This window comes from Antechinus flavipes, chromosome 3 (assembly GCF_016432865.1).
Source record: "Antechinus flavipes isolate AdamAnt ecotype Samford, QLD, Australia chromosome 3, AdamAnt_v2, whole genome shotgun sequence".
NCBI classification, from domain to species: Eukaryota; Metazoa; Chordata; class Mammalia; order Dasyuromorphia; family Dasyuridae; genus Antechinus; species Antechinus flavipes.
In genome coordinates, this window is record NC_067400.1 from 545602335 (window position 1) to 545614800 (window position 12466).

Sequence of the window (12466 nt, forward strand, 5' to 3'; positions counted from 1 at the left end):
TCCTTACTATATGCACAAAGGACAAAGGAAGAGAGCTACACTTAGAAAGACAACAGAGATAGACCAATGACTATAACCTCCGTATTCCATTCCCATTTTATAAGAGTTGCTGTTATTATTGGAAATGTAATACCTTTTAAGTGTCATTACTTAAATGCTTAAGAAGATTATAGCTTTATTTGCTCAATCCATTAATCCACAGGAGTTCTATTAGTAACTAATTAAAAATCAGCATTACTGTTGTATAGTGAGAAATTGTAAAATTTTTCTTCTTGAAAAATATCTCTGAACAATGCAAAAGATGAGAATGGTCCAAAGAAAGACAAGCAGACTTTGTTGACAGAACTATGGATTGGTACAATTATTCTAGCAAGCATTTCAGAAATGTCCACTTTTAGCTCTGTGAACCTATGATCCTCTGTAAGAGTATTTCGAGTGTATATGTTCCTCTATCCTGAACAAGACTGGCATTATTAGTAGCTTAATTACCTGCTTGGTCATCTTTTGTAGTGTGACCTACTTTCATATAGAAATGATCAGACTTACTGTGTAAATGCCCTTTTTTTTTTTTTTAAACTACTTTTCAATACCTGCTTTATTATTGTAAAAAACTAACATTTCCTCTCCATTTATGGTACAGAAATATAGATTGACTTTGGTAACATTGCAGCCACAATCTTGATTCAAAGTTGATTAAGTTTTAGGTTTCCATTAGCTAATTTAATTCCTATAGCAAGTAACATTTTTTATATCAGAAACCCCTTGGCAACTCTGGCAAAACTTAGAATTCTTAGAATAAGGTGTGTGTGTGTGTGTGTGTGTGTGTGTGTGTGTGTTTTCATAAGTGAAAGAGATGCTAAATTCCAATAAGAAGGTAGAGAAAATAGAGATGTAATTTTTTTCCAGTAATAATAGCTAGCACTTAAACAGCATTTTATGGCTTGCCAAAATGCTTTACAATATCATCCTATTTGGTCCTCACACCACTCCTAGGTAGTAGGAGTTCTTTCTTTTTTATAGATGAGGGGAACTGAAATAGGTTGAATTGTCAGGATCACTAGTGGGGGAGGGGGCAAGGGAAAGGGAGAGACAGAGAAGGGGGAAAGGAAGAGGGGGAGGGGGGATAAGGGTTGTATGCTTTAGAAAGCATAGCCCAATACCTTGTGCTGAGCAACTAACTTTGACTTGGGTAAATTAGATGTAATAATTAAAGGAGGCAGTATCAGATCTGGTATAAAAATTCAGGAAAGGGGTCCATTCCTTTTCTCCAACGCTTTTTACACCAATCTCTTCTGAAAGTCTACATCAATATATTAGAGCTAGAAGAAGCTTCTCTAATTGTATCTTTTTGAAAATCTCTAATGTCCCCTCCCATCCTCTAAAAAAAAGTGGCCTTTAGGCATCTAGGAAATGCTATGACAGAGGGTTCTAGGTTGGAACTCACAATCCTATAGCCAAAATATTTTCAGTCACACTTTGCTGCTTTCTAGATATTCTATATATATCATGTGAAAATACATGTAAAATTTTTATCTAATTGAGGAAAAAAAAATCTGCTACCTAACTGTTTAGTCATTTTGAAATCTATCCACAGACTGTAAGTTAAGGGTACCTGACAGAAGTTGTTAGAAATAATCAGAGAGTTTTAATGGGGAATATGAGGCTTCAAATAGAATTTGTATATCATGTTGTCACTTCCCTGACATGGTTGTGGTCCTTTTCAAGAACAAAGGGCAAACAACAACGATGACAGATTAGTAGCATCCAAAAGTCCATAATCAAATCTTTTCATATGCAAAGACCTGAAGACAAAAATGAACTTGATCTAATCCCTCATAGTAAATATCACATGACTTCTTCATATATATCAAAATAAAGATATATATATATATATATTTTTTTTTAAATAGACATTTCTGGAATTTTTATTTAAATTTTCTTTTAAATTTTTCTTGTAAAAAAAATCATAGCATGGAAAAGTCAATTCTTAGGGGGAAATATTATTTTAAACTAAAATCTTCATAAATATTATTTCAGCAGATCTAGTCTAGTCTGTATTTAGTCTGACATCAGATGTGCACAAGAGACCAAATAGAATCTTGGCCCTTTTCTTTGTTTCTAGTCAGATAGATGGATCTGGCCCTTACTTTCATTTACCAATGTTTTAAGTTACCTATAGTTTTTAAAAATATGGATCTCAGTCCCTTTGCTAAAAGATGAGCTCTGTTGGGCTGGACATATCCAGATTATGAATAATAGCCAATTTCCCTAACAACTCCTATGTGCAAATTAAAGTGGAGTGATTACATTAAAATGAGCAGGCTTTATAGATGCATCATCAAGATTTAAGCATATCATCATAGATTGCTGAGAATAAAGTCTAACAAGATTATTTTTTAGGTTTTTATTTTCAAAATTAAGATAGTTTTCAGCATTCACTCTTGCAAAACCTTGTGTTCCAAAATTTTTTCCCTCCCTTCCCCCCACATCCTCCCCCAGAGCAATCCAATATATGTTAAACAAATGCAATTCTTCTAAACATATTTCCACAATTATCATGCGGCACAAGAAAAAAAAGAACAAGAAAAGAAAAAAATGAGAGAAAACAAAAAACAAAGAAACAATACCAAAAAAGGTGAAAATACTATGTTGTGATCCATACTCAGTCCCGACAGTCCTCTATCTGAATGCAGATGGCTCTCTCCATCCCAAGACCAGTGGAACTATCCTAAATCACCTCGTTGTTGAAAAGAGCCAAGTCCATCAGAATTGATCTTCTTATAATCTTGTTGTTGCCGTGTACAATGATCTCCTGGTTCTGCTCATTTCACTCAGCATCAGTTCATGTAAGTCTCTTCAGGCCTCTCTGAAATCATCCTGCCGATCGTTTCTTACAGAACATAATATTCATATACCATAACTTATTCAGCCATTCCCCAACTGATGGGCATCTACTCAGTTTCCAGTTCCTTGCCACTACGAAAAGAGCTGCCACAAAGAAAATCCAACCACCTTAATCACGTTTGAGGCCATTAAAAGAGATGAAATCACTTTTTTCAAGTTTTGTTGATGCAAAATCTCAAATAATCACAGGTCCTATTTGGTAATAACTGAGTTGTTTGTAGTGTGCTTGTGGAGTTAGTGTGGGAGAGAATTTTGTGGGCCTTTTACTCATCCTCTCTTTTGCACCAGTATCTTGTAGTATGAGATAAGATAAATGGATCAGAATGATATAGGAAGACCAGTGAGGCTAGTTTTTTGTTTTTGTTGCTATTAATTTGGGAACAGACTAGTCAATTAAGCAAAAAAAGTACTTGCAACTTTTAATCGGCAGCATTATAAGCACATCTGAGTTCTGTTTCCTCAATATAGATGTTGTCTTTACTTAACCAGAGACAGCATGACATAGTGGATAGAGATTTAGTCTGCCAAGCCTGGTGTTCCTAAGTTCAAATATCCCATGTCTAACCCATTCTATCTGCATAATATAGAGCAAACATTCTGCTCTCTCAGGGCTTAGGCCAATCGGGGTCAGACTGAAATAGAAATGGATCCTAGATACATGCTGGCTTAGAAAAATTGCAAATTAGCATCTATTTTTTTTTTTTTTAATATTCATTCTGTTAAATATTTCCCAGTTAGGTTTTAATCTTGTTCAGAGTCTGAGCTCCCCTGAATTCAAAGCCTCTTCCTATGGAAAGTCTCTATGGTTTTAAGTTTTTCAAAGAAGACTGCATTGGTAGAAGGTGTTTTCTTTATCTGGGAGTACCTGATATCTTTGAAACCCTAGGCCCAGGCCCCATAATTTTCCTATTTACCTTACTGATTATTTTATTTCCCCAATTCTACTTCCTCCCAAAAAAGTATGCATTTGAAGATGGCATTTTGTCTTATATATGCTCACATAGCATCAATGCTTATGCATCAGTGGATCTTTATCCGTTACAACCATTTAAACCTTGTATGGCCTCTCTTGTTTGTGTTTTTTGTTGACAAGACTCCTGAATGGTTGGATAGTGATTCCTGTCAAAAATGTGACCAGCCTTTCTTCTGGAACTTCAAGCAAATGTGGGACAGTAAAAAAATTGGCTTGAGACAGGTTAGTTCACTGAACACTTTAGACACATTCATTCATTCATTCTCTTTCCTTTCTCCTCTCTCTCTCTCTCTCTCTCTCTCTCTCTCCCCCCCCCCCCCCATATAGAACTTACTTTATAACTACATTTAATTCCACTTTTACCTGTTAAAGTTTATTCTTACATACTCACTTTTAGAAAAATATAGTTGGTTATCTACTTGGTCTCCCTCCCTCTTGACATATAGCATTTTACCTGGTCTTTTCTTTGGCAGTTTCTTTCTGCTTTGAAATGTACTTGTCCAATGCCATATGGCTTAATCCTCCTTTTATATAATAAGATCTTGGAGGACAAAGGTCAATTATATTCTCCTTAATGCCTTGCTTATTGCAAGAACTTAACTTTTTGATGAATTGCAGAGATGTCTACTTAATTGAAAAGTGTAGAAAGCAATTACTTTTATACCACACTAAGTGACAGATTTTTGCAAACAATGCTCATTTCCCCTTTCCGTCTTTTCTTCTTAATTTCAGTTCTCAAGTTTACTCATAGCACAGGAGATGCAGCATCCCAGAATGTTGTAATGAAGAAATTTTAAGACAATTAAATTGTCTTCACCCATAGGAACTGGGTGCAAACAGATGATAGCAGAAGGACTCCAGCTAGACTCCCTTCCCATGTTTCTATCTGTATCATGGACCATTTCAGGGATGAATCTTTCCCCTTTTGAGCCTTGCTGACCATCCATGATTCTGGCAGGTGGTGTGTAGCCCTGGCTCAGAGAGTTGTGGTGGCCATATTGTATGTGTCTGTATCTTGTTTCTTTTTCCAGCACCATTGTAGGAAGTGTGGGAAGGCTGTCTGTGGCAAATGTAGCTCCAAGCGTTCCTCTATCCCACTGATGGGCTTTGAATTTGAAGTGAGAGTCTGTGACAGCTGTCATGAGTCCATCACAGATGAAGAGTAAGTCTCAATGGCATGTTGTATAACTCAAATAAAAAGAACAAATGTGGGAGCTGCAGTTAATTGAAAGCCCAAAGTTGTGTCTGTTTGTGTTAATAGCAGCCAGTTTGGAAGGTGTAACCCAATCTTATAAAATCTTATCCCAGAGATGTTATCCCACCCTCTTCTATAACCAGGCAGTCTGTGCTTATGAAGCTTCATCTTTTTCCCCCTTTATTTCAGTTCAACATTTGAAACTGTAGGAGTTATGATTTAAATGTATTCTTTGAATGAATTCTTATAGACAGTTTGCCACGACAGGAAAAAATGCTCAGGTGTCTGTCCTATCATGTCTTATACCTTGTTGCAATTTGTCCAGAAGGGAAGGAGATGTGAACTTTTTTCTTGACCAACATGTGAATTTCACTGGAACCATAAGATTAGAAATAGATTTAATTTTCCAAGAGGGTGCTGCTTACTCTTCACCTCAATAGATTAATACTATTTAGCCAGCTATTCAGATTATCTGGCCTTATTTTGCTTCCCATTAACTTATACTGTACACACTAGGTAATTAGTCTAGTGATTTTGGGGACCAGCCCTAACATTTGAGCTACCTTCAACTTAAGGTTGCCTAATTTAAAAAAATTAAAAGCACATTTATCATCTTGTAAAGCATTCTGCCTTATCATGAATCCCATTTAATGCTTTTTTCCCCCCTCATGAATATTTTTAAAAGAAACAACTAAATTAATGCCTCATTCCCTAGGCCCTCTTTCTCCCTTCTTACTTCTCAGCATCTTGGAAAGTCAAAAATCATTTGATATAGTAGATATACTATAAATTGCATGATATTTTATGAGTATACTAAAAGTTCATTATGTAAAAGAAATCTGTAGTTGAATGCTTTACAAATGAAGAATCCTTTTGTAATGCAAATAATCAACTCTAATTTATCTGCTTTCCAAGGTCTGGTTTTCACTTATCAAACAGGTACATGGTGAAGCCTTTCTCTAATAATTCCACTTTTAAAAAGTCAGATTTAACTTTTTTATCAGTTCTGACCATTTATTATCTTCCCTTCCATTCATCTTTCTATGATGAAATGAATAAACTGATTTTGCTTTAGTATGGCATTTTTTTTTCTCGTGATTGAACATTACAGCTGGAAGCAAATGTGAATTTCCTTAGCCCAACCCCCTTCTTTTACAGCTGAGACCCATTTTATGGCCGAGACAAAGAAATAATGAAGGCAAGTCACTTGTCCAGGGTACTAAGTAATGTTGCTGACAAGAATGTGGCCTAACCCTCAGCTATCCTGACTCACATTCTGAAGCTATTTTCTTTTTGTTTCAGTCTTTTCTGATTTTTTTTTTTGTAACCCAGTTTTGATGTGATTATTTTATTTTCTCAGAATATTTAAAATTAAAGATTGTGCTCTTTAGCTCTTTAGCTTACTTAAAAAAATCCTTCAACATAAACTTCTTCTCAATTACAGAAATTTAAAACTTGCTATTTGAGGTAATGGTGAATAAATCTTTCCTAAAATCTCAAATATGCCCATCTTGACATGTCTTCTCTTTTTTTTTCTATAATGGTAAAGAATAAGAGATCACTATTCAAATTATATTTACATTTTGTGATGCTTTGATGCTGGCCTTTTGCCTTTATCCCTAGGACTTAACAAAATACCTAGTATATGGTCAGCACTTAATAAACGTTTATTGATTGATTGAATGGCACGTGAGGGAAAAACACATGAATCTGCCTCCTTAAGAAATTGCATAGTGAAGAGACATGAAGATGGCTCTCTATTTTCTATATGCAGGGTGGCCCTTGCAATACTTTTGAACTGGGCAAAACAGGAAACAAGTTGTAATGAGTGATAAACCTGAGTACAATTGTTAGATATCTAAGTGGAATGAAGACCAAATAAGTGAAGGTATTTCCCAAGTGGCAGTGAATCTTGGTGGTATTCTGAGGATTCTGCAGTCACTCAATCACAGCAGCAAATGTCAGACTTCATGTGGTTTTGTAAAATGCCATTATTTTGCAGTAGAAACTTTAATGCTCCTTTTCAAGACATCCTCTCCTGGATATTAATGTTTTATCATATGTGTTTTCCATTGTATTTTAACAAAGTTAAATAAGTTCTAGTTGGTTGTGAAATGTTGAAAGATTTATATAGTAAAAACAAAAAGGGCAGTAGTATTAATACTATGAATGGATACAAGAAATTACAAAAAGATAGTAATATTAACACTATTAGTAAATGATAAGTATCTAGCACGCTTTTCCTTATCTAGCCCTCAAGAGGAGAGATGAATCACTAAATTGGTGATTATTCAGCCTCTGCCACTTCCTTGGTCCCAGGGACCCAGATCAGACTGACAGAAGGACTAAGATTAAACATCCTTAGATGTTGTTAACATAGACTTCAACAGGTTATCCTCGTTTTCAACAAATAGTCACTAAGCAGTCTCTGCTAGACAACCTCTAGTCAGGGGAAATCAGCTCTCCACTATTCTCTTGGATACTTCCAGTTAATAAAAATATCTTCTTTATATCAAGCCTAAATTTGTCTTTCCACAATTTCTACCCAGTGTTCTACCTTCAGTGACCCTGGTTCAAATCTAAGCTCTCTTCCAGAGAACTTCCATTCAGATACTTAGTTAACAGCTATTATTCATACTTCTCCTTAACTTTCTCCAAAGGAAAGTCCCCATTTTTTTCAGGCAATTCTATGTGGCATGATTTCAAGTCATATCACCTTTTTAATTGTTCTCCTGAACAATCTTCAACTTTTCATTATTCTACTGATAACATTGACTCCCAGCTCTGATTTTTATTAGTTAGGTGACTATTAATAAGATGACTAAGTTCTTTGAACCACTTCTCTAATATTTAAGATAAAGATGATATATGCACTATCTATCCTGTTATTCTGAAGAGAGCACTTTTTAAATTGTAAAATGAAACCTTAAAGTATTATTACTAATAGCTTTAATAATATATCCACATAAATGCAGACTCTCTTAGAGAAGTTTACCAATATAAAAAGGCCCAAAAACTTTCATTCAGCATACACTTTATTTTCCTTTCTAAGCAGAGAAATATGACAGCAAAGGACTGAAAATACATGTACATGAAAACACTGAAAAAAAAAAATTAACAGAAAGAAAGGAAGATACTGAAATCACTCAGAATAGTGTAATTACCACTCCATCCTCCTGAAACTCCTACCCCAGCTAGACTATCAGAAATCAATAACTATGGATATCTACTTTGTCACCTTTTTTAAAAATCTGGATAAGATTCTGTTTTCACTTTTATGTGGTTTTTTTCTTTTGCAAACTGTCATATGACATGCCAATGTGGAGATAGGATTTACATGATTGTACATATACAACCTATATCAAATTGTTTACCTGTAGAGGGCAGGAACTTTGGAGAAATATACTTGAAACAAGTATACTTGAAACAAGGTGTTAACTCAGTGGACTTGATGAGATGATTGTTCTCTAATCTACATATATACTTAGTACTTAAGATGGTGATGTAATGATTCTCTAGTTCACACATTATCAGTGTGCTGCAATGATGTAATTACAATAAGGTTTATAAGGGCTAAGAAGGACTGGAAGATAGACATTCTAACTGGGCCAGAATAAAGAATCTAGACTATCCTTGACCATTCTCGTGATATCTATCCTGCTGAGACTAAGGCCTGTCCAAAGGACCTCCAGAAAGCTAGCCCGAACATTACATTTACCATCTTAAGAAAGGAAGAAAAAAATTTGGAATTCAAAATTTTATTTTAAAAAATGTATGTTAAATATTGTCTTTACATGTAATTGGAAAAAATAAATACAATTTTAAAAAAGAAAAGAAAAAAACCTTTTTAAAGGATATTCTTGAAGAAAATATGTGCAGGCAAGAGGCATGTTTTCATAAGTGATTTTCCATAGACGACACATTACTCATTGATAGAAAAGCAGCTACAAAAACATGCTGTATTTATTATTGGCTGGTTATTTTTTAAGTACATCCTCTCTTTCCAACAAGGAATTTGTATTAGATACAGCCACAGAAATCACTTTGTTCAATGATCCTTTCAACATCAAATGAAACACAAAAATAGGAAGGTGTGTGCTCATCAAAAGTTTCCATCATTGTAAGATAGAATTTAACCTCCATAAGGGCAGACATTTTTTATTCTTTGTATTGATTGATATTTCTAGCACCTATTATTGCCAGACATATAGAAGAAATTTATAAATGCTTGTTACTTAATTATTGTGTAATATATCTTCCAAATGTATGAGAAGTGGGATTCCATATCATTCCTAAAATGAAACCCTTGAAAAGCTTCTGAAATACTTGTTCATGACATCATGCTAATTGTACACAGCCTCATAATATAGTAATATATAAGACCTTTTAGGGGTAACTAGGTGGTAACAGTGGATGAAATATCTGGTTTAGGTTTAGCAAGAATTGAGTTCAAGTCTGACCTCAGACACGCTACTTATGCAAACCTAGACAGGTCACTTAACTGCCTCAGTTTCCATATCTATAAAATGGAATTAAAAATAGCTTCTTTTTCCCAAGGTTGTCAAGAGGATCAAATTGTAATAATTGTAAAGCACTTTACAATTGTGAGGCATATAGTAAGTGCTATATAATGTTAGTAGTAGTTTTTCTTTTCAGTGGGATCTGTGACTATTACAAAAACCTAAAAATCTATACCAAATGGATAAAGATTTTTCCCTTATTTAGGCTATAATCTTTAGTTAACAAATCAACATTTATTAAAGTATCTGCTGTAAATCAGATACTGTGATAAGCACTGGGGATACAAAAATAGGAAGCGGAAGAAGATAGTTCTTGTCCTCGAGAAGCTTACAATATAATGGGGGAAAACAACACTTTTTAGGAAGCTGAGATTCAGGAGGAAGAAGGAAATAGGCATAGTGAGAAGGTCCCTTTGGGAGCATGATAAAATAAATAAGATCCATAGTAGTGCAACCAAGGGAGAAATAAGAGATGTCTAGACTAAATACCTTCCTTAAATAGAGGTCTTCAATTCATGCCCCTGTCTTCCAATCAGAGAGAATAGTAATTAGCATGTTTTATGGAAATCCCAGAGTTAGTCCTGCTTGGTTAGCCCATGTAGGTGGAATGTATTCGAATAGAAAGATGAGAATGGGCTAATTGGGAAATTGGGGAGCATTTGAAATAATATTTACTTTCCCCCCTCTCTTCTCTCTGCCTCCCTTCCCCTCTCCCCCACCGCCCACACACAACCCTTTTTAGCACTAATATTCTTCCTTGCTGCTATATGGCTGCAAAAACCTCCACTAGAGTCCCTAAAGAATCAGATTTGTGGATGACCTAGAAGGTAATGAGAAGTCATGAAAAATATTACCATTGATTACTTGCTGTAAAAATGGCATTAAAGTATTATCTAGAAAATATATGATCAGAAAAATAGGTTGGTTAGGTAACAAGGATAAGGTGTCATGTAAAATAAGTAATTAAGTATTTACTTTGTGCCAGGCACAAGTACCATAAAGTCAAGTCAGATCTTCTGATTTACTGCTGTGGCCTTCTGAAATAGGACTGTTTCAGGTAACTAACAATGAGATCCAAGTTTCTTCTTAATTATGCTTATAATATCTGTTTGTGTGTGTGTGTGTGCATGTATGCATATATATGTTTTTTTTTTCTTTCACTTCCAGACGTGCACCCACAGCTACCTTCCATGACAGTAAACATAATATTGTTCATGTGCATTTTGATGCAACCAGAGGTTGGTTATTGACTTGTGGGACAGACAAAGTTATTAAGGTAAGAGATCATTGTGTGTCACATTTATTTATTTATTTTCATGTTGAATTTTTCCCTCTTGGCATTTTGAGATAATATGGTAAGACTTTGAGCAGTATCTGTGATTTGTGAGACAACATTTTTCACATGTACTTTGTGTTGACAGTGGTGGTGAGCTTTAGGAATTTTAAGGCAGTTTTTGCTCTCCAGGATTTTATATTTTGCTTGGGGAGATAGAATATATATGTAACAAGACAAATCACTGAATATTGGTCTAGGAACTCATTGTCACATAATAAATGGAGAGTTGACCACAGAGCAAGGAAGACCTAAGTCTTCCTTCTGATACATACTGGTTGTGTTACCCTGAAACAGATCACTTAACCTCTCGGTGTTCTAGGCAGAAAGTGCCAAACTTATTATTTAAAATTCCAAAGTGACCCTGAGCCAGATTAAAATGTAATTGGGAAATATTTCTCAAGAATAAATAGAAATGGGGAAGCTAGGTGGTGCAGTGGATAGAACAACAGCCCTGAATTCAGGAGAACCTGAGATCAAATCTGACCTCAGACACTTAACACTTTCTAGCTGTATGACCCTGGGCAAGTCACTTAACCCCCATTGCCTCAGCAAAAAAAAAAAAGAAGAAGAAGAATAAATAGAAATACAATACAACAGAGATAATATAAACCTGTGGTTTTCTCTGTTACTATGGGGCCAGTATCTATTTGATTTTGATTCTGCTGCTTTAAGGTCTTTCTCAGAGTAAGTTCCAGAGAAAGTGCCAACCTGTTTTAGTGGAAAGGAATTTCCTAACCCAGGAATTCCTTAGCCAGTAAAATCATCAGTCCAGTAGTATTCATCAAGTATTTAAAAAAATAAAAAACATAAAGAGACCCTAGAGTCGTGCCCTGTTATATATGTACCACCTGGGTTTATGCAAGTCATCTCATTTACTCCAGCAACTCAAAAGAAAAAGAGGAATGGTGGGTATTAATTTGTGTTAGTGGGAGCAATTCCTCACCAGGCACCCCCTAAGTGGATGCAATCACAAACATCAAAATAAGTATTTTAACATTTTAAGGGGAAGTAACATCACTGTGGGTTGGCCTGCTTGTGATTAAGATCATAGACAAACCATTGATATGACAAAATGAGATAACTCAGCACTCAGTGAATCAGTTTTTCAAATCATTGAATACAGTCGATGAATCGGCTAAAAAGGATAGTTTTTCCCTTACCTTTCTATCTCTTTTAATCACCAGTATAGAATATATTTGAATGAATTCTCCAATTGAGACATAAAACAAATGAGGAGAAAACATTAAATGTGATTTTTTTTAAAAAGAAGATACTAAATTACTAGACTAGAGATGATTGACAGGAAATTCTATTTAGGTATTCAAATAGAAAATGGGTAAATTTGATTCTCTAGAAAAAAAGTAAGAATTGCACCAATTCTTGAAGGAAAGGATAATGAATAAGATGTCTCTTTACTGTGAAAACATTTATTCAATCAAAAAGCTAGTGTTTTAAATTTTAAAGCAGTGGCTACTTCCCATTCTACCCAGAGAATCAGTAGCAATATAACAGCGTGTTTTGAAGTCAAGGGATAACAC

At 34.9% G+C, this 12466-nt stretch overlaps 1 protein-coding gene across 2 annotated transcripts in view; it reads left to right on the forward strand.

The window, feature by feature from the left end:
- WDFY2 (WD repeat and FYVE domain containing 2) overlaps positions 1 to 12466 on the forward strand; it is a 149131-nt gene that overhangs the window by 125466 nt on the left and 11199 nt on the right. For both annotated transcript variants that reach the window (XM_051987378.1, XM_051987379.1), the window contains exons 9-11: positions 3998 to 4099; positions 4909 to 5039; positions 10760 to 10868. In XM_051987378.1, coding sequence (XP_051843338.1) covers positions 3998 to 4099; positions 4909 to 5039; positions 10760 to 10868 — 342 coding nt within the window. The remainder of the gene's footprint in view (positions 1 to 3997; positions 4100 to 4908; positions 5040 to 10759; positions 10869 to 12466) is intronic.